Source organism: Diplotaxodon limnothrissa, linkage group LG6 (genome assembly GCF_057381915.1).
Source record: "Diplotaxodon limnothrissa isolate DT_005_m linkage group LG6, D_limnothrissa_male_GT1.1, whole genome shotgun sequence".
Lineage (NCBI taxonomy): Eukaryota > Metazoa > Chordata > Actinopteri > Cichliformes > Cichlidae > Diplotaxodon > Diplotaxodon limnothrissa.
The window spans coordinates 20,873,397-20,896,588 of NC_140601.1; the positions used below are offsets into that span (position 1 = coordinate 20,873,397).

Sequence of the window (23,192 nt, forward strand, 5' to 3'; positions counted from 1 at the left end):
AGCAAGCAATAAAACCATATCTGTGCTGGATTTCAGAGAAACAGAGTTAAAGTTCAGCGCTTGGGTCACATGTCAGTTTATGTGCTTTTGTTTACTTTGCGATATTTAAGAACTGTGGAACTGTGGAAACTCATTATTGTATTTAAACTGTTCCCCATTGACAAAATGCCACTCTTTATGAATGACATTTAAAAACTTAATAATAAAAAATAATACTAGACATATAAAAATATATAATACGACTAAATACTAGTTTTCCAAACTGTAGTGTTTTAGTTTTATTCCAATTTTCCAGCGTCTGTTTTTCCAGATTGTGCTGAAGACCTCTGTCCTAATTATCTACTATGAGGAACAGGTTTGTCAGTGTGTCGCACTCAGATTTCTCCAGAGGTGTTTGCGCAGCATGTTTCTGTGGTTAGTTAAGCTCGGGTATGATGCTGCGGCTGTGTTGGTTGGACAATGTTGACCAATATTGGCCTGATATGTCAGACAGAAGCTTTTTTTTTTCTTTGAACTTGAATGCAGATAAAGGAACTGTGTCTTACAGTAGTTACAGTAGTTTGCCAACTTTGGCTCCTTTGTTTACAAGAGTCTCACAAATAACAGAGCATGCGTCACAATGCGGTTTGGAGTTGAGCCGTGTCTCCAACCTTCCATCTCTACAGTTTGTAAGTCGGAATTGGCCCCAAAACTTCAGTTTCGGCTCAGCTCTTGTTAATACAGAGAAGCCAAAAAGAGTCGGAGAGCAGAGAGGGGCTCGAGTTTGGCAGGGAGCCTTTATGAACAGGGCGCAGATATGATCCAAACAGATGCACTCAGTGAAAAGGCTCTCAAGGACACAGCATGGCACTTTGTAAAGGCCTGTGTTACAGATAGATGCACACTTTTCTGCTCTTCAGCATGAAAGCACCAATAGGGTATGTATATGTGAGTTTCTTTATTCTATATTTAACAAAAATATAAGTGATGCAGTCTGGAGATAATTTCATTAACATGTAGTTGTGTAACTTGGTAGCTTGAACTACTCGAAGAAATTATTCTAACTGTGTGAACTGACGCAAGATTGCAACAGAGGACTAATCTTGTAAATGAAAGTGTGTGTTTTGTTTTCAAGTTTTGGAGGTGTTTCTGGAGGTGCTTCTCACATTGTATCAAAGGTACGCAGCACAGAGGCATGTTTGTTATCGGATAACAAGAGCATAGTTGCCTGGACTTTGTTTGTGAAGAAGACAGTTGAGCTTGGGGCTTGAGTTTTGCACATGCGAGGCTACCAAGCTTCAGTTAGCTGGCAAAATTCTAAACTGAAATGTCTTTTTTGCTGCTCGTTCATGAATGATTAAACTCACGGGGCCACTGGGAGCCCTATGAGTTTAGGATATTTGAAATTGAATATAATAGACTTTCCCTGATGTTCATGTAATACTCTGATCTCTACATGCACCACAATGTTTTGCAGGCCAGCAGAGGAAACTGTTGTTAAAGTCACAAGAATTTCATTTCTATTCTGAGTCAGCAATTGTCTTTTCAAAGTGTCTTTGGAGGAAAAAACAAACAAAAAACTCAGTTAGCTTTTGAGTTCAATAGCCTCTCTTCTGAAGACAGCACGCTAGCTTCATTCCTTATCTAAGCTATGCTTATCTTAAACGCCGGATTCCATCCTCTGGGATGTGATACTTACACATACAATTTGGGCTCAGTTTCCTCTGAGATACTACTCAAGCTTGACCTGGCTGTTGTGCCTAATATTTGGGACATTTTTCCCGTTTCACCCCCCTTTAAACTGGTGACTCCATGTGCTCAGTTCACTCAGAGCTCTTTATATTTAAGGGATAAATCTCGGTCCTCGTAGCTTTTACAGTCTTTTTGTAATCTGACAGTTTCAAAGTCATGCTGAGCCACTGAAACATTTGTTAGGAGAACATCAGGTCCTTTACTTCTCCTGTATCATAAACCATGTGCCTTGCATTGCTCTTGTGTAAAGCTAGAAAGAGACGCTGTGCCAACCACGTTTATGTATGGATGACTTGCAGCTCTGGAGCAAGGCAGCTATCATGATTGCTAATACCAGCTGGAGTAATGTCATGTAGAAGCGCCTCGAAATAAAGCTAAGAAAGTGCCCACCATATGGAGGTGACTCTGTTATGTAATAGAAAGCTTTTTTTGGGGGAGGGGGGTGGACAGTTATACAGTGAGCAGGGGATTGTTAATGGCCTCAGTAAAACCTCCAAAACTTTCCACTCGGGAAGTGTACAGGAATGAAGCCTTTAGGGAAGAGGGAGGAGCACAAGACACGGGTCCAAAAGGAGCAAAAGTTATTCCGGTCCCCCCTCCTCATCTTCTGTGGGTAGGCTCAGACATGCCCAGTCTTGTCCTTTTTCATAAGTTGAGTAAGAGCACTTGGCCAGTTTATCCTTGTTAGTGTTCCTTGGATTTGATGGATTAAGTTTATCAGAAGTACAAACATGGAAGAAAATATTAAACAAAAGTTGCCTGCACATGTGTTTACACTCTTTTTAAATTATATAAATTACATAAATAAACAATTTTCTCTGTTCTCTTGCCTTGTTTTGGTAGAAACAAAGCTTTAGTGGTTCGATACCAAGAGGTCGTGAATGCTATAATGTCACAGTTGTGCTTTCTGAGTTGCCCTTTATTACTCGTTGCATCATTGCCCTGCTGTTTGTTTTCATTGCAGATTCTGAGGTTTAAGTTTACCTTCATGCAGGATGGTTTTAGTCTTTGGACAACAAGTCCCAGTTAACCCGTGTTTTATCATTACATTGTATTTTACATCACTTCATCAAGGTTAACTAATTGTAACACTTGTAGATATATGGTATTACAGTTAAGCAGCACTTCTAAAATGATGACATGCCCTCAGCTCCAGCTCCTTAGAGTCATTTAGTTTTCTTACTGGTACAAAGGGGTTTTCTTTCTGTGGACTGTGTTGGTGTCTGGAAGTACTTATGTCCATTTGTGTCTTTCCATCCAGGCTATCCATGAGCTCCGATTTCCCACACTACAGTTTCAGGATGCCAAATATAGGGTTCCAGAACCTTCCCCTTAACATCTACATTGTGGTGTTTGGGACAGCCATCTTTGTCTTCATCCTCAGCCTCCTCTTCTGCTGCTACTTAATAAGGTAAGAGTCATGCAGACTTTAGCTTGGTATCAGCGGAGGATTGGAATTTTTATAATGTGTCTGTGTGTGAGAGAGAAATGGTTGCTTTGCCATGCGGGTTTGTGGCATAAAGTGTCATACAGGCAACATTAGTGTGTGCATAAGATTAATCTGGTGCTAGTACCGCATGTGGTCTCTGAAAAGCTAGGATGGAAGATACAAACATTTATTAATCATTTAAAGAGACACATTGTTGTATTTTTTTTAATACATTCATTATTTATTGATTTTTGTGTTGGTATTTGTAAATCAGTTAACCTGAGAAGGCTCCCAGATTTGCCTATACAAATTCATTTACATGTGCAAATTAGGAAGCAAATTCCAATCATTACTCTCCCATTCCTGTAAATCAGCCCCAGCAGGCTTGGAATTTGCGCGCACATTTGTAATTCACACAGCTCTGTCCAGAAGAGGTTGTGTGAAGCTTGTTTTCGAAGACGATGGTGATTTAGAACACAGCGTACCACTTGACCACCAAACCATCAGCGCCAGTGCTCATCTGACACTTGAAAACTGTCATTATGCAACGGCACGATAGCTCTTTCTCTAGGTCTGTTTGCCTCACATTCATTCAGAATTCCCCTTGTACTGTTTCACTTTAGCTCTGTCCATATTTTTGCATAATGTGAGGAGATGTTGAGTACTGAAAATGGCTTAATGTTAATGAGTTCTTTATAACTAGTAATTCAGAAACATGGAAATGCTTGTGCATACGTGCGAGCTGGTTACATAACATGACCTTGTAGCCTTTAACAACATACTGTATGGCACTTGTCACTTTAGGCTGAGATTTTGTGGGGAAAGAAAAAAGCTCTTGTTTTCTTCCTTTTTTTGAGAAATGTGTGTTAATAAGCATTTGCTAATAGTTTTCTCACAAGTGGGGGAAAATGTTTCAACAGCACAGTTTGGAGAAAGTTTCTCTGATATACATATATAACAATTTGATATCTTAAAAAATATTTAAAAATGGCTGATATCCAAAGTGGTTTTTTGATACATTATGATGATCATGGCACTACATGTCAAAGAAACTAGTAATAACTTTTTTTATTCATTTATTTATTTGCTGCTTTATTGCCACTTAACCTAACCTAAACCTTTAGGATATGCATTAAACTTCCACTGGTGTTTAAACATGTTGCTTGTAACTAATCTTTTTTTTAAGCCCCTTTGTAAGCACAGCATCTTTAGTGTAATTATTTCCTTTAAAGGAAAATTCAGAGATTGCTACTTACCAGCTACATCTACACTAATACGTTTTCATTTTGATACGCTGCTTTTGACAAAAAACCATCCCTAAACAGATGAACACTCATCTGTTTAGTAACGTTACGAAAACCATCTCTGGACTTACTGAAATGGTTAAAAGCGTACATCGCATAACTGTTTGTGTTGACAGAAGTGGCGTGAACGTGTTGTGATTCATAATCCATGTTGAAGTGTCCAGTTAGCCAGGGCTGATGTCTTTTTGTTCTCTAGAGAAGGTCATGAGGTAGAGGACAGCAAATACTAACTGCTTCCAAATGCGTGTCTGGCTGTCCAGATGAGGCCAATTCTTACTATAGCATTTAGTACCAAAATTTAGATACTCGTTTGCAATCATCCTAATGGTGCGATCTTCACGGACACGCAGCCACAGCAACGCAACAGACTTGGCAAAGCAGCTGAGACACTGACAAGTATCCAACTGTTAACGTACATATTAACCAGGCCAGTGCACACAGTTAAATGTTACCACACAGCCACATGTCTTTTCCGTTAAGTTATCATTGAGTTAGCGGCTGTAGCTAGTTAATAGAAAGATAGCAGTAATGTTGGAGCATGGCAAGTCCCGCTTGTCTGTAATGTGAAGAGACAGCGTAATGTTCATTTAACAGAAGAACAAAACAGGATGTTTCTTTTGGGGAGTTTAAAACATCCCCAGCAAGGGCTGTGCGATATGACCAAAATCTCATATCCCGATATATAAGAATTTTATCGTCCAGATAACGATATAAATCACAAAAATGTAACATTTTCTGTAAATTCTGTGAATCTCGGGCAGCTCGACTTGCGGGAAGTGTTTCCAGCTGCGCGTCCTTTACCCGGAGTCGAGTGTTTTAACCGATGCATGAAACGATACATTTTTAGACATAAGTTGTACCGGCCGCCGTTTTCTTTGTATTTATTACACGGCGTGCTGCGGGTTGCCTGTTCTAACGTTTGAGTCTAAGGTTTATTTTTTTAGCACCTGCTGGCTCTTTTTTACTTCTCATCCGTAAATAATCTGCTCTTTCACGTGATTCAGTTTATTTTGAAAAGTCTCAACAGGATCTTGAGCTTTATTGTGAAAGGTTTATGTGGAACATAAACAAGCGGACACGCGATGGTTTTACCGTCGTTGTTGCTAACGACAACGCATAAAAACAGGCGCTTGTCCGTCCGTAGTGTGGTTATATACAGTGTTGGGAAGGTTACTTTTAAAATGTATTCCACTACAGATTACAGAATACATGCCCCAAAATGTATTTTGTAATGTATTCCGTTACGTTACTCAATGAGAGTAACGTATTCTGCATACTTAGGATTACTTTGGATATATTATCATGCTTTTTACAACTGCATGAATGTACTGTTGCTGTGTGATTTATTACTATTACTGAAGGTCCGTGGCTCCGAACCGTAGTAAAGGGACCTCTGACTAATACGTTGGTTCCGTGTCGGGCTCGTAGCCGAAAAATAGAGACAGAGAGAGGCGTTGAAAGGCTGCTCCAACGGAACTTATTGTATCGGAGGAAAACACGAACACGGTGTACAGTCGAGTCTTAATAGTTAACTTACAACTGGGCTCGTCAGGCACTCTTCTTGGCTGAAGTGGTTATTATTGTTTCTGCTCGGTGACAGCTCGTACTTTTCCACTCACATTTTTCTCCCTCCTCGCGCTCACAGACACATAACTGGTATGGCAGTCCATTCTCCCTGCAGCACGGACTACACTGCCATAAGGCTACATTCATTAGGCCTATTAGCTTAGCACAACAACAACAACAAAAAAGCGCTCTCTCACCCAGGAAACACACAGTTGCAGAGAGACTGCGTCACCATGGCAACCGTAACGCTGCCGCCTGGAACAACAGAACGTAGCTGTCAAACAAAACCCAAACAGTCCTGACCCGCCACAATATGAAACAGGAAAATACCGCCGTGTAATCCATTTATTTCAACAAAGTAACTGTATTCTAAATACCACCTTTTTAAACGGTAACTGTAACGGAATACAGTTACTCATATTCTGTATTTTAAATACGTAATGGCGGTACATTTATTCCGTTACTCCCCAACACTGGTTATATAAAATATAAGAGAAAGAGAAAACTTTAAGAAATTAATATAGCCACTACAGTGACCATCAAAACGATAAAAAAATATTGCCATAAACAGTTTATTTTGCGACACCACGAAACAAACGATAGCGTAAAATGAAACGATAGACGTTTTTATATCGTCATCCGATATATATCGTTATATCGAACAGCCCTATCCCACACACTAAGCTATTCTAGGAATGACCTAGCAGGGCCGTTAGCTAAAAGATCCTAATTAGCTGGACTTGACATTAAACTGTGTTTGATCTGCGGCGCTCCTAGTTTGAATAATAAAAAAGCACAAGCTAAGATGTGTCCAGCAGCATTTTCAGAACTTTGCTGTAGGAGTCAGGGCCATGTGGACACTAGCTATAAACATCCAGAAAGTTTTGCTTTTTAAAATGAAAACGTATTAGTGTGGACATGATTTCATTCCCTTGCTAGCTCCTTTTGTAAGCCGACTGGCCTAATCAAATTGTCCCGGCTGCTGTTGCAACACGGGTTTTATCCTAGCAGCAGCAGACTGAACACAAATAATGCCCAGCGTTTTTTATCTAAAACAGTGAGAAGCAGCAGTTGCTCAAAAATTTCTCCCCTCGCCGTCTTGTCATGTCCTGTCTTGCAGGGCAAATGGTAAGTAGATTAACTCCTCTTGTGTCCTTACAATTCCTCATCTAACTGTAAAGAGACACTTAATGACTTTGATGCAGTCCCATGATTCAGTACTAAAAGCTGACATTGCCAGGTTCACTCTCTAAATGCAAATGAGCGATTTTGGCTCCATAAAAAGACTTCTAAAGATGCAGTCTCCCAAAGGGTGAATCAGTTATGAGTATATGTATAAATTTTCTCATGGTGTCCGATAATTTAAAAAAAATGACACGATTGCTCCATATTTGGGAAATACTTTGTGGAGCTCTGTGGACACGGCTCACACCACCATGAAGGGGGAATCTTAAGGTTTCTGTGCAGTAAAGCATCACCGGCAGGGGCGAGAAAGGAGAGATGAAGTAACACGTTAGAGTTCACTCGCAAGATTCCAGCAGACATATACTCGCAGATACATTTTGACAGAAGGCAGACTCTCACAGAGAAACGCAACCACATCTCTCAGCGAGTCTCTAATCCATACACACACAGGTGCAAAATATGCAGTTCAGTTTGCACAAACATTCAAAGAGTCTTAAGTATTGGGTGTTTCTGTAATGTGGAAAAGGAGCACTGAACAAATGCGGCAAGTATATTTGAATCTGTTAGTCATCACTGCAGTTTATAATATTCATTACGTGCTCATGATACCACAGGGCAGATGATACATGTTTTTATGTAGGTGGCACTGACTGCAGCGTAATTCTATCCTATTTGGCACCTGGTTCTCATATTAAGTATTCTCCCACTTTTGCCCACTTTTACATTGTACTTGTGGGCTAATGAGCACCCCCCCCTCCCTCCCCCCCATCAGTCACCTATGACCCACCCTCCCATGATCTTGTCCCCTACCCCTGGGAGTCTCTGCACCTTTACCTGCTGACCTCTTTCAAAATGTCAGTTTCTCTCCTAGACTGTGCTGCTTGTTTTACAGATCCCTCTCACTCTGCTGCGAGAGGTTAAGGTTACTTGTAATGGAGGTAAATCTTACAAACCTATGAATTTTTCCTATCTCTTTTGCTCTTTTTTTCCTTCCCTAATTTTTTATTTCATTTATTTATTTGTTTGTTTGTTTTTGCATATGCTATTCTGCCTCTCAGTACCTAGAACCTCTTATCCAGTGTTCTTCCTGTTGTCTGAATGTTTTTTGTAGCTTAAACTCGGGTTGTATCGACCGGTACTCTTGTTGTGCTTTTATAGAGTGCCTCAGGAACCTGCAGTAATGCTTTTAATGTATGATCCGCTGTGTTTTTGGTGATGTGAGTTGATATTTTACCTTAGGTTCAGTGCTTGTTTTGACAGGAAACCAAGAGTATCTGTTAATATGTAATTTGCTTACTACTGCGTTCTCCTTCATCGTCTTCTTTCTTTCCTTTCGGCTGCTCCCTTTAGGGGTCGCCACAGCGACTCGTCTGCCTCCATCAACCCTCTGCATGTCCTCTGTTGCTCATCCATGAACTTCTGTGATCTTCCTCTTTTCCTCCTGCCTGGCAGCTCCATCTTCAACACCCTTTTATGAATATATCCATTAGCCCTCCTTTGCAACAAACCATCTCGGCTTTGCTGCTTCAACTTTGTGTCCAAACTCTGATGTACCCGTTTCTAATCCCTGCTGGTCATTCCCAGTGAAAAACTTAGCATCTTCAGCTTAGCCTCCTGTCTTTTTGTCCGTGCCACCGTCTCTAAATCATACATCATAGTAGGTCTCACTACATCTCCGTGTCTGCACTCTCTTCTTCACCTCTCTTATCCATTGTCTGTTTCTTTGGATGGTTGACCCCATGTATTTAAACTCATCGACCTTCACTGCCTTTCATCCTTGCATGGTCTCCTTTCCTGCACTTGCCCTCTCATTCACACACGTGTATTCTGTCTCGCTTCTGCTGCCTTTACTCTTTCTCCTCTCCATTGCATACCTCCAGCTCTCCAGGCTCTCTTCCCTGCTCTCAGCTTCTGCATTGCTAGTCAAAAAGATTTAAAAACATGTTGCTTTAGAAATATTTTACTTACCCTGTGTGAGGGGGTGAAGCTTGCCAGAAGCAGGACTCGTGCACTCACGAGAAAAATGCACAACCCAAACATATCTCATGGTTGCGCACTGCTCTGTCTCTTAGCGAAATAATTTCTGAACTAGTTATGTACACCAAGTTATGACAGTGTTTATCATTTTAATTAAAGCACCCCTGCTGATAAACTAGAGTAGACTGACTCTAGGAAAAAAAATTTTCAGGACATGTGGATTGTTTCTGTGTTATAGAGTCAAGTGAAGGAGGCCAATTATTAATCAAAAAGGTGTTTTGTCTTTACTTCTCCCCAGGTTACGGCACCAGGCGCACAAAGAGCTATATGCTTACAAACAAGTAAGAAAAAGCGCGCACACACACACACACACACACACACACACACACACACACACTTACTTCAGAGATAGGAAATCATCTGTAGCTAAATGCACCGCAGAAATGAAGTATCATTGCAGTGTCTAGTTTATATCAGCTGTGCATTGGCCATCATTTAAAATTCCCATTGCTGACTCCTTAGGCAGCAGCAAGAATTTTAAAGGGTTTGTGTTTTTTGTAAGCACGCGTGCACGTCCAGCACTTCCGGAAAAGTCACGGTTATGTGAAAGATGTGAGCAGATAATAGCGTGTAAAGAAAGAAAGAGAGATGGAAGGTGTTAACAAACTTACATTATGTAATACTGCGTATTACCAGCATGCAAAAAGCATCCAAACATGGCATCACAGAATATAAACACATGTTTTGTGCGTTGTGTCTCTCTGATTGTTAATCACACATTTTAGTGTATAATATTGTGATGTTTCTGTTCAGGAACTGGTTATAATTATTCTCATACAGTGTTAATCTAACTAATGGTTCTTCTTCTGTTGTTGCACCTTTAGGTCATTCAGAAGGAAAAAGTCAAAGAGCTAAATTTGCATGAGGTAAGTGCTTTTCTGTTTCGTTGGCTAATATCAGGCATCACTGTCAAGGCTTGCTGCGTCTACTGCAACAGTTTGTCACGCAGTATCAGCAGCAGACACTTTTCTCTGTCAATTTTAAACCTGTCAGTCACAAACGTCTTAGCTGTAGCCCCACCGTGTGTTTTTATTCAGGTTTTTAAATCTCATCCTCTTAGTTTTGTACTTGCATAGGAGATGTCCTGGGTCGTCATTTAATTTAAAACAAAGTCCAGAGCTCTGGGCCTGTGAAGCAACAATTTAATGTTACAAAAAAAGTTTAGAGCAGAGGTATCAAACATAAGATCCAGGGGCTAGAATTGGCCTGGCAAAGACTCCAATCTGGCCAACTGGATGGCTTTGGAACAAGTGAAGGAGGGCAGAGATTTTAGTCTTTTAACTAAAACTTTATCTGTAATTTCAAACATTTATTTTTTTATCGTGTAGAGAAACTGACACATGCTGTTGGAATTGCATGTCTTTTTTATATTAAGATATCTCTGGGATTAACATCAAAGTGATCCCTATGTGGCCCACAATGTAAAACGAGTGCGACGTCCGCAAAGATGTTATGCAATAAACATCGCGAACAGACGTTCACCGTGTTTGAACAGGGTTTGTTAAGATTTGGTTTGACAACAGTGATGACTGATACGCACTGTTTGTCATCCAACATTCAACATGTGTCTTCACTCATTGTCATGTGAAAAGGTGTAGTTAAGGCATTAACGTCCTCCCTGTTATTATTATGTAATGCTCGGTGTCAGCTCAGTGTGGTTGGAAAATTACAAACGCAGAAGTAAAGCTGCATCGCTTCTTGCGGACAGCCTTTTAACAGAGCAGCGAAAATGAAATGTCAACAAATAGCATCTTCGTGTGTGCTTTGGCACAGGCATGGCCATATTTTCTCATCAGCCGTGCTGGAATTTCCTGCTGTCCCATCAGGCTTCGGGGTTTTATTTATGTTATTAGGAATCGAGGGAGAAAGCATCACAAAGTGTCGTGTGAATGAAGCGCGTGACAGAGTAACCAAGCTGTGTTTAAGGACAATAATATATATGCACACAAGGCTGACCCAGTTCCAGGCTCACAGGATTACCCGGTGGAAATGAGCACAGCCTAAGCTACGTGGATTTGGTCTTTTATATATATAGCATAGCAGTGTAATATGGAACCCACTGAGTGTTTATATAAGTCTGTAACTTGAACAGCACCATCCTAAGCTGGTGCTGTTTTTAGCATGGCTTTGATCCCAGTCTTACATGTTATGTCGGTTTTATGTAAAGAGTGGCTGTCGTAATAGCATCACATGAAGTTCATGCTTCTGTGTCTTCTCAGACTTTTTTTTTTTGTGTGTGTGTGTATTTGTAGTTATAAACAAGTGCACACATCTAAAAATATACCAGATGCTTGGAAACCCTCCCCCCAACTCCCAAGTGTATCGTGTTGTTTTTGGGACGTTTTTAAAATAGGAAAAGCTGCACAAACACATCAGTGCTGAATGACTTTGATTAAAAAAAAACTAAAAGTCACGCTTTGAGACCTGCATGAAATATGCCTGTCATGTTCCAGCAGTGCAATACATAACACTGTGTCTATTTGCTGTGGTTGCATTTTCCTATCTATGTAGGGCAGAGGTAATGATTTCATATCTTTATCTTTCATTCATCTTATCTAGTGCTGTGTAATTTGCTTTATCAGTTTGATATGGTTGTTGGTCATATGTTGAGAGTTATTGATGTTGAGCTGGATGAATAGCCTGGGAATATGTATGCAAGAATACAGTTAGCAAGTGGCAGCAACTGCCTATTGTAAACATTCAGTTGTTTTAACCGTGTAAAAGCCCAGAAAAGTAAAATTATTTGAAACTAGAGTGTTTATTGAAGTTTCTGACAAATACGAAATTAATTAATTTGTGTTATTTGGAATTTGGGCAAGTTATTGTTTACATTGTATCTTTAAAAAAATAGAATTAGATTGATAATATGGAGGTATCATAAACTCATGTAGCAAATATTTGGCATTGTAAGGGTTCGTTTTGCTTTGTGAGGAGTTTATTTTGCTTTTTTTTTTTCTTTTCTTTTAGAGATGTTTGCTGCATTAAATTCAAAGAATACATCTAATACATTATAGCGTCATTTTGTTTGTCACTGATGGGTTTTGGCGAGTGTTTTGTTTCTTTTACACATTGGTGGAGCTTTTTAAAAAAAATCTTTTTTAACTGTATGTTACATGTTGTGTGTTCCTGTTAAAAAATGATGGCTAAAGGTTAGTAACCTGATTTTAATGTAAGTGCATCATCATAAACTTCAGCTTCCTCTAAACTTTTAATTTTAAAAAGTGTACATGCAGAGATTGAAATGAAAGTAAACGTCTGCAGATGGGGAAACTGTGAAACTCTTGGTATTAATGTTCCTCTTAGTACCTCTTTACACAGTAGAAAGTGGTAAGACTGTGGGTGGTAATTACAGTTTGTGGTCCCAGCGTGCTAGGCAACATGTTCTCATCACTAGAGATGAGGAGATCGGAGTCCTTCACACGTCTGCTCTTTCTCACAATTTCGTTTTAAGCATTACGCTGATCCTCGGATGGTCTTTTTCTCTACCTGTTAATTTGATCTCTTTCTGTTGCTTGGCTGAGTTGAATGAAGAACGCTCTTTGTCTGGTAAATTTGTACGTGCAGAGCATTGCTTGGCATTCATGTACTGTTCTTGCTTCAATAAAATCAACAAGAGGGTAGAGTGTCTTTTGGGGTTTTTTTGTACAGTTTTTGGAAGCTTGCAGGATTAATCCACTTAACAGTGAAAAAATAGGTTCTGTCAAAAGTTGGCCGACAGTGTCACATCTAAGCCGTGAGGGTGACGCCACAGAAAAAGGCACTGAGAAAAACAAGAACACTGATCTATTCACCAATCAAGAGACCAAAGCAGACATCTTAACAGAGAAGTGTTGTGTGTCCAAAACTCCTCAGGAGTGGAAGCTAAAGCCCCCCATACTGTTCTTTTCATCCACAGTCATCCATTCAGCACTTGTAAAATAGAAGTTAGAGAGAAAATGTCGTCGAGTTTGAATAGCCAGTGAGCCCCTCATTAAAAGCTTCTACTGTAAAGGCTGTATGAAAATTGGCTTCATAGACCAACAGTTTATCTATTTCAGAGTTCACAATACTTCCCTAGACTTTACCTCCACTGTGAAATCATCCCAGCTGGCCATTGATGGCATGGATAGGTAGTAAGATTTGCTGCAAGTTATAGGAACGGTTGGGAACGATGACTCTTGCAGGATACTTCTCATTTTAATTTGTTTCAAGCAACATTAAATTGAGAGAGCACTCTTCTTACTGGAAGAGAAATCCATCTGCATCTGAATTGATCAAATGTAGCCAGCATGCCTGAAATAAGTAGCACGTCAAATAGCGCTTAGTGTGCCGTGTGGTTCTTGGGTGTTTGTGAACTGTATAATTTGCCCCACCATAGATTCGCGTCAGCATCTCCATCATAATAAGACCTGCGTCACCGACGGTCATGCACAGGCATCGCTCAATGCTTGCACTTCTGCACAAATTTAAAATGAGCGTGCGTGTCAGTCAGCTACATTGATCAAACACAAAAAAGAGAGAAAATAGACAGAAGCTAATGTGATTTCAGAGTCTAGTTTTCTATTTCTGGAGTAATATACTTATGTCTGTTCCCTTCCATATGTATGAAATGAAGCAAAAAAGAGATGGGTGAAGTGAAGAAAACCTGTTACTCTAAGTGCAGAAAAGTCGTAATCCATGTAAAACAGTTGGGGAGTAATGGCAACCGTTTTTAAATTAGTCTGGCCACATTACCAAGACTACCAAGAAGGCTAGGAAGCTCTCCTAGCCTTCCCAAGCAGTTGTAATGAAGATAAATCTGGGTTTAACAATGCTTTCTTGAGTTGCCAGTTAATTTAAACTCAGTATTGTATGGGGGAAAACTAATTGCCTGCCTTCCACCCTATGACAGATGGGATAGGCTATAGTAACTCTGCAACTTTGAATCGGATTGGTGGAAGAAAATGTATAGATGGATGGATGCTGTAGGTCCAGCAGAGAACGTTATTTCTAAAACTCCTACAGTGTAGGAGTTTTAGAAATAACGTTCTCTGCTGGGTCTCTCATAGGGGAATTTTGATGAGCGCTGAATTCCAGCGACTACATGAAAGGGCTGCATTGTTTCTTTGATGAAAGGCCTGCAGTTACTCAAAGTCAGGGGGAAGGGGATGATTGAGCCAGTGTTGCTCATAATAGGCTATCATAATATTACTGCAATCGATTGTGACAACATTACGAACCCAGGATCTATTCTTAACCCAGTTAAAGGCCAAGGGCTCATCATCACGCTCATCTAAAGCCACCAAAATAGAATTTGCAGGCGGTGGAGGGGTGAACGGATCAGTGGAATATTATTTTTTCCATCCCCACATGTTTCACTTCCTAATTTCCAAGAATTCCACACAACCACAACAGTTAGCTAAAACTATAAGGTGACCTGTTACGCTAGTTGAAAGTGTTTTTGTTTAAACCAAAATGGCATCCACATCCTGCTCATCGGGAATTTCTCAATGACCCTGACAAGGACTTTTTTTTCAGGGAACTTGAGCTGAACTGCCCAGAAATGGTTACTGTCTTACAATCGAGTTTAAAGTCTTGAATTGTAGTCATAGTGTGGGCTTTAGTATGCTTTCTTGTTTCATTCAAACCAGATCTGAAGATCTCTCAGCTTTTCTAACTTACGACTCCAGAAATGAACTGATAATCTCTCACCATCTGCATTACAGTGTTGATTGCTTTCCTGTTGAAAAGGGGAAAACCAAAACTACTGTAATGTGTGGCCTCTTGGCCGCGAACGGAACAAGTCCCCATGAGTGTTGCATCAGAGTTATACAACAGGCATAGTTGGTCAGTTGGACTTTTTTCCGTGGTTTTGGGGTTTTTTTCAGGCTGTTCTGGGGTGGGTTTTTGTTAAGTTTTTGGTGTTGTTGGTAAAAGTTTTTTTTTGTGTGTGTGTGTTTGTTCTTTTCACTAACACAAAGCTAAAATGATGCATGGCTTTATACAGAAAGCACCTCCTAACTCCCCCGATCTCTTTCAGATTTGTGCAGTGTGCTTGGAGGAGTTCAAACAGAAAGATGAGCTGGGGATTTGTCCATGCAAACACGCCTTTCATAGGAAGTAAGTACACGGTCTTATTGACATGCACAAGCACACACAGACACACACGTTTGTACACATCCAGTCAAGGACAAACAAGTCATTAAAGATTTCTTTATCTGGATGGTGTATTTCCATTGATTTTCCCACTTTTTAGGTATAGTAAATACAAATCGCTAGATGTTCTGCAATTTCAGAGACTTAGGGTGAACAATTATTGTCAAGCTTGTTGCGTTTGTGTGGAAGCCAACAATAACAAATGCCTCAGAGTTGCATGTTTTTGGGACACTAAACTAAAGCCCAGTGTTTATGAATTGGGAACTGCAGATGACATGTTGGATTGCTTCAGCCTGTTTGTCCCACACCTCCCTCCATGGCCTCCTACTTCAACTGAGTTCATTATAACAGCACGATGCCTCCCTTGGCCTAGTTTTTCTCTGCAGTTGCTGCAAGAGTAGTGACCTCTCACCTCTATATATACACACTGCTCTGCTCTAGTGCAAGGTAAGGAAAGGCATGCCGCTGTGCAGAGGAAAAGGTTTATTGAGGAGGGTATTGCTGGGTAGATCTTTTTACAAATGATGAGAAGAGAGGCAAATTATACAAGAAAAATAGGGTTCCAGTGAATGTTTGGTTAATGAAAAAGAAATAAAATAAAAGAAGTGCTAGTGAGTCATGCAAGTGCAGAATTATTTGTGAATTTAGAGATATGTTTGTCTTGATCCTTGCATGTAATCAAAATCTGTATCAAGATTTGTGGATGTGTACATACAGTTGTAGATGTTGTTTGTGGTTATTAACGGCTTAAAGTGTTGCACTCTGAGAGCTGGAAATAAATCTCCTCTCACCTGGCTGTCTCTTTATGAGGATTTTGGCTACACTTGGGTCTGAGCGGCTCTAGGAATAGATGTGCGACGGTTTGCAAATGTATGTGTTGTTTTTTTTGCTGGTTAATGAGCTGATATATGTTTCATATTTTCCTCTTGAACACAGCCACTGGAAGACAGAAAGCCAAACCTCTGGTGATCTACATTTGACCACTTAATTATTATTATGAGCTCTGGGTAATGACCAAAAGACTGAGAAACAAAACACGTATTTACTTATGAGATGAAACTTGTGGCAAAGAACGCTTTTAAAAGGGCGCCCCCATTAGGCCAGGTGGAAATAAAACTCCTATCCGGTTGTTCAGTGATGACGCGACGAATCCTACTTCCGGGTCTAAAGTAGCCTGCGTTTAATATGGCTTTTGTGTTGTTAACATGTTTAATGTTATGTATTTTCTTCTATTTAATCTCAAAAAACTCCTAAAACAGTCAGTGATCACTGTTGACCTCCCTCGGCTTTTATTACCACTAATCATTTATTTAAGCTCAGTTTTTAAAACCTTAGGAAGTAACTACAGCCCAGCCCATGCAGCAGTATATGACTGACTAACCTCGTATTGTGGATGGATTATCTCAGTTGTTCTCCTGGCTGAAGTTTGGTCCTTTTACAGCATCCTGCCATGCAATTACATTTGTTCCTGACCACTGAGAACACTCACGTTAACTTTTATCGAGTGGAAAAAAAGTTAGCTTGTTTATATTATGCTAACATAGCTGTGTCGCTAGCACATCATTATATACCAGCTAGCCCAACTTCAGTAACCCTACAAACGTCACTGCTGTTTAGTTTTCCGTCTTCATTTATGCTGGAAGTGATAACAGAGCTGTACGTTTTAATTTGTTTCCAAAACCCCGCAGTCAGGACATGCTATATTGTATTTAGATAGAAGCTAGCGAGCTAACTCCCTGCTAACTTCTAACTCCGTTAAATGTCATAAATTCCGTTTTCATGGATGCCTGGATGTTAAACTCAATTGTTACACCTGGTAGCGCAGAACGCTGATCATTTTATTAAAGATGAAAGACTTTAGACAGTTTTTCAACTCTCAGTAATGCCACAGTGATCGTTTGATATATGGACCTGCAGCGGAGTTTAGGTCCAGACACTGCTAGTGACGTCAGACTGAACAACCGGATAGAAAGCCGCGCAAGCATGTGGAGAACATGCAGACACAAATATTTTAGGATAAACCCAGAAAAAAAAGTTGTCTTTGGTATATGAGGTTTATATTTATTTGCCCCCTTTATTTTCCACTCTGCGTGGGTTTTTTTTGTTTGTTTGTTTGTTTGTTTAAATTTGGGATAGATTTTATACCAGATGGTCTTCCAGATGTAATTTATCATGTAAAACATCACTAACTTGTGACCCCTCCTGAGACTCATGTGCAAGTCTTTAATTCATACTTAGTTTTAGTCATAATTTAGGCATCTAAATTCTTGTAGTTTTGGTCTAGTTTTAGGTTTTAAAAAATGGGGGGGCTGATCAAACGTGTGCGTCTAACCTTACTGCAGGAGATTAATTCTGATTGGATCTCGTCTCTCCAGAGAAATTTTGTCTTGTTTTTATTTGTTTACAAAAGTGTCAGTGCATTTCTTCATAGTTCTTCATACTTCGTTACCATCTCGTTTCCATCAAAGGGGTCTGTGGTTATGACGTACCCTATGGGGTAGATTTAATAAAGAAGTGTAACCCCCGTAAAGCAGCGGTCCCCAACCCCCAGGCCTCGGACCGGTACCGGGCCGCGAGAGTTGAGGCTCAGGTGTGAAATGTGTGGTTTTCAGGGTTTTTATCGGTTTTCAGCGTTATTTTGTTATCGTTTTTATCGTTAACTCTGTTTTCCTGGATCTTTTCATGTGTGTTATGAATAAATCTTCTTTTTTTCGGTACCGGTTCTAGTTTTATTTTGTTGTATTTATCCGTGACACCTTAAAGGCCTGTCCGTGAAAATATTGTCAGGCATAAACCAGTCCGTGGCGCAAAAAAGGTTGGGGACCGCTGCCGTAAAGCAAATGTTTTAACGGCTACATCATGCGATTTATTAGCGCCCACTGGTGGAAAAACTGTCATGGCACATTCTCTAAATTGATTTAAACATACCACATTTTGTTTATTCCATAATTTATTACAACATTGTGGCACCACTGCACATGTAAATATAAATATGCCATACGTATTGCTGTTGTCAGTTATCAATTCCGTTACGTACATTGAGAGCTAAGAGCTAACCGGAGCCCATCTCCGTGTATGTGAACCCATAATAATCAATAAAGCTGATTCTGATTTTGATGCTTTTTCCTGCTTACAAGCTGCTATCCTATATTTCCTGTACCCTCTGAATCACTCACTTCTTTCATCCCTGCCTTTAACTATAAGCGCTGTGCTTTTTCTTTCCTTCAGGTGCCTCATTAAGTGGCTGGAGGTGAGGAAAGTGTGCCCGCTGTGCAACATGCCCGTCTTGCAGCTCGCCCAGCAGGCCGGCAGCACAGACCCTCCTGTGCAGATAGAGCAGTCTTTGCCTGGTATTGAGAACTTGGTGTAGCAGACTGACGGCCTCCTTCACAGTACACTACAAACACACGCATCCCGACACTCATGCTCTTACCTGTACAGGTACACTTTTGGTATGAGTGCGTGGACAGACTGGAGAAACTGGAGCTAATGCTCAGATCTACACAAAAGCTGCGAATCTGCCGCCATCGCCACCTCTCGTATCTTTTTGCATCGGTTCACAAAAGGATTTCCTGACATCTGCTCTAACTGAGAGTCATGTGTTTTCATGTATTTTTATTTTCACGGACAATGAAGAAGAGCTGATAACGAAGAAGTTTTCCTTTTCGACCGAGACGGTCGATAACTTTTTCACAACCAAAGCACTTTTCTGGGGACACCAGCGAAAGACCAGGAGGAAGAAGGAAAAGACAAAAGAACTACAGTACACTAAAATCTCAATAGTTTTTCTTTTATTTAACAAGCACTTTATGAGAAAGGCAAACCTGAATTTGCATGTGGCTCGTAGTCCCAAGGTCAATATATTTTATCATTAACGCTCATTTCCATGTACAGTACAAATAAACCAGGGTTAGGTCATTTTGGATTTTTTTTTTGTTAACAAACAAAATGTACATACACATCAGAAAGGGAAAATTTGGAAAGTTTGTTTAGTTTGTGCTGCACACACACACAAGAAACCGAAGTCAAAGTATCCTCGACTTTATGTCTGACTGAATGTGAAAGGTTTTTACACGCACACAACCCACACGCACACAATTCAGTTGAAACATGAAGAATTTGTTCCCACATCATTACTCATTCATAATGTTACAGTTCTCCTTTTTTGTAAGGATTCAAACACATAAAGATGATGCAGTGAACAAATTATAGCATCAGCCATGTGTGGATACTGTCAGCCCTCCACAATCCAGGCATTACTCACAGTTGGGATCAGTCACAGGAAATCAACATTTCACAGTGCCCACTGTTTTAACCTCAAATTGTGTTGGTGTGTATGCACTGATGCTTAATCTTTAAACAGTTAAACAGACCCAACGGAAGTAATCAAGCACTCAGACGTTTCCCAACTAACACAGATGTTGCGCTTTGCTTCGCAGCGTTTTTATTTCATTGAAGCCGAGCTGCGCGGGTGCCGCAGAGACTCGTCTTCGCAAACATTTCACAGAAACAAAGTGTCATACGGTCGAGTCGGCGTCACTCGAAATATCACCGCACGTCCCTCTGAATCTGAATCTGAATGACTTCTGAGTTTAAGCACGCTGCTTTTACCGCTCAATTTGTTTTTGCTTCCGCTCTAGTATTTATGCTTTTTTAAAATATATATATATATATATATATATATATATATATATATATATATATATATATATATATATTTATTGTGATATCTCGGTACAGCTTCATAGAGAGAACGAGTTAGTGGACTCAGCATAGCTTTCAGGCAACATTTCCACACATACATTGGGAGGGGCTCGAGCCGCGAACCCCCCTCTGGCCCCCACCCACAGAGGTAGCAGTCAGCAGGTTGTAATGAAGCAGCAGTTTCATTCACACACGCGCACACAGGTTCAGCTTTTTGGCCGTGGTATTCTGGCGCTTTCGCCCCTCGCCTCTCTCTGTATAGTACAGGGTGCTTTTGTTTCGTGCCACACATACATTAACCCTGAACCCCTGACCTTTGTGTTTTTGTTTTTGTCTCCTATTAATATGTTGTTGGGCTAAAAGAAAAAAGCTTCATCACTCTGAGATGAATTAGAGATAGTCATTTTATCAATGATGTGTGATATTCAGTAACAGCTGTGTGTTACCTTTTTTAGAAGCACAAACAACAGCAACAAAAAATGAGCCCCCACTACAAAAAGTGAGCTTTCTGTCAGGGCTAACATGCTAACTGATTGTTCTGTTTTCTGGCTGCTTTCTTTCTCAATTATTACACAAAGGTTGAGGTTCACAATACGTGGACGATGCTTCTTCCATTGTTGCTTTGATCTGAATGTCAGGCCACACACACCGCAGTGTTGACCTCTGTGGACATTAAATAAGAACAAAAACAGGGTTATTTTTCTGTCTTGTGTGACGGTCACTCCTCCTGCATGGAAGCAGCACGGTGCTACATAAAAATGTTAAGGCTGATTGAAACGTATTGGCCAATCCCAAACAGACTTATTAGGACACTAGGTGAGCAGGGCGTGTATCAGACAACATCTCCACTTCAAAAGAGTTTTATGTTGAACAAATGAAGCAGCATCAAATCCTGCAGCGTGTGACGGGCAGAATTTGTTGCCTTCTCTCTTCTCGGTTTCGGTTACAAAAAGGCTGTGACTGTTTTTCTGCACTTCTATTAATCCCAGATCTTCACTTTATCTTTCTTCCATTGTCCCCCGATAGACGCTGGTAATAACACAAGTCTTAATGCTTTGTTCCTGCTAGTGGATTTGTCTTTGAATGTATGTTTCAGGAGAAAAAGGAGAGATTTAATGTGAAAATGTGCTATTTTGCGTAGTCAAGTTGCCACTTTGTTTCACCACTGTTAGATGTATGTAGATGCTAGTAACGTAAATAGTGTATTTACACACGGTGCACAAAGAAGAAAAAGCTCCTTCCTGTAAACTGAACGGCAGCTGACACTTCCCCGCAGTCTGCTCTATCTTAAATGTTGCTCGATTGTAAAACACCTTCCACCTGATTTTTTTTTTCCTTCCCGCGTGCCGTCCCGATCCCGCTAAAAGAGAGCGCGCCAACCCACGGTGAATCAGATTGATCGAGCAAAGAGATACGAGGGAGTTTCTGTGAGGCTGTGAGCAGAAGAGGCTGGAAGCTGAGCCAGTCATGAATATAGTAATGAACGACTTCCCACCGCTGAAATCACCGTTGACATCAGCGCCGCTCCTGAGTTACCTCGGGCTATAAATAGACGACAGTCAGGAGCACAGTTTTACACCGAGAATCTACTCGTATTGTGAGTGGAGAGCTTCCGAATGACGGCCTCACAAGCCACTTTTATTATTGTCCCTTTAGGGCAAGGCGTTTGATGGGGGAATGTGACAGACTCAGTTTTATTCATAAAAGAGTCAAGTTGTTACCTTTTCCTTTCAGATGAGGGTTGCGTTACATTTCCGTGGTTGATTTTAGCGACCAGACCATTTAATTTTATTTTGAAATCTCTATCACTGACGCCCTGAAGTGAACTTTCTTCTTGTTTGTATGGTGTGCTATTTATTTCACCACTGCTCCAGTAGTGACCTCCTTACCCACCAATACTCCCCCCCTCCCCCCGTTTTTATTTTAAATGTCCAAACAAATCCTCCCACCTCCCAGCTTGAGCAGCGTACCTGAACACACCCTCTTGCCTCTTTTTTGTTAACACTGATTACGTTTGTGGACTTTCACAGACATTTGTTTGTAAAACTAAGAATTCTGCAGCCAGAATATTTTTGGAGACAGTCAGTATTTGTAAGCTCTATTTTTGTATATTGTTATTTTGGAGAAAATAATATGCTTTTTTTTTTCTTGTTTTTTGCTAATTTCATGGGTATTCATTTCAAGAAAATGTTGCATGTGACTTGAGTTGAACTGTAAATAAAGTTTCCAAGTTTTGGAAGGATGTTTGTTGTGTTTTGTCTTTTCCTCTTCCAGATGTAGTCAAAATGTATCACTAAATTGACAACTCAGGAAAAATAATGTTTGTATGTCCTGTCTCAAGATGCATTCAGTACCTCTTGGCTGGACTGATGTAACTCAGTATTAGCAGGGTGTTCTAAAAGTTCCCTGAAAGCCTTCTGTTGATCCAAAACTATACTGTGACACTAGAAATTCTCTGTATTGGCTTCCTGTTAAATCCACAAACTTGCTCATGCTTAGTTGTCTAAATTTTTCTCCAGAATATTTTAGAGATTTTTACCCCACAGTTTAAACCACCTTGAAGCGACTGTTATTGTGATTTGATGCTATATAAATAAACCTGATTTGAATTAAATCAAAATTATACATATAAATAAAAATTATGTTCCACTGTTATCCTGGTGACTGACAATGGCTTCAGAAAATTAAGGCCACCTCTGCTTAAGTCTTTGGGGTTTTTTTTTCTTCACTGATATCATTTACTCCTTGTTGGGACTGTTTGCCAGTAAATATGATGCACCAGCGCCACCTTCTGGTTAAATACTCAAATGTTTAAACTGCATTTTCAGTTACAATATAATAATTTTTTGCTGACTGCATACTTCCTGGTATTGCAGGTGGATGCGGTCCTGGTTGTTGAGCAGGACAGACGAGAGGCAACTGTAACACTTTTATTTTCTCCAAAAAGAAATAAACTAGAATCATGACACTGGGCATGCCCAGTAGGATTCTTCCTGCATATGAAAGGAAGCAGGACAATTTTAATAACAAGTTTTGACAAAATTGATACATTTTTTTGATGTGGCTGCAAACATTTTTCTTCCACACACATGGGTACTACACACCGGGCCACAAAGGGATGG

At 40.2% G+C, this 23,192-nt stretch overlaps 1 protein-coding gene across 6 annotated transcripts in view; it reads left to right on the forward strand.

The window, feature by feature from the left end:
- The window catches only part of rnf24 (ring finger protein 24), a 34,291-nt gene extending 11,991 nt beyond the window's left edge, over window positions 1–22,300 (forward strand). For 2 of the 6 annotated variants that reach the window (XM_085356935.1, XM_085356931.1), the window contains exons 2-6: window positions 2,993–3,142; window positions 9,491–9,533; window positions 10,077–10,118; window positions 15,251–15,330; window positions 18,595–22,300. In XM_085356935.1, the coding sequence (XP_085213061.1) occupies window positions 3,000–3,142; window positions 9,491–9,533; window positions 10,077–10,118; window positions 15,251–15,330; window positions 18,595–18,736 (450 nt within the window). In that variant the 5' untranslated portion in view covers window positions 2,993–2,999 and the 3' untranslated portion in view covers window positions 18,737–22,300. Of the gene's footprint in view, window positions 1–134; window positions 928–1,114; window positions 1,158–2,992; window positions 3,143–9,490; window positions 9,534–10,076; window positions 10,119–15,250; window positions 15,331–18,594 lie in introns of those variants that run through there. The other 4 variants (XM_085356933.1, XM_085356934.1, XM_085356930.1 and 1 more) reach the window with 4 other exon arrangements.
- The last annotated feature ends 892 nt before the right edge of the window (window positions 22,301–23,192 follow it).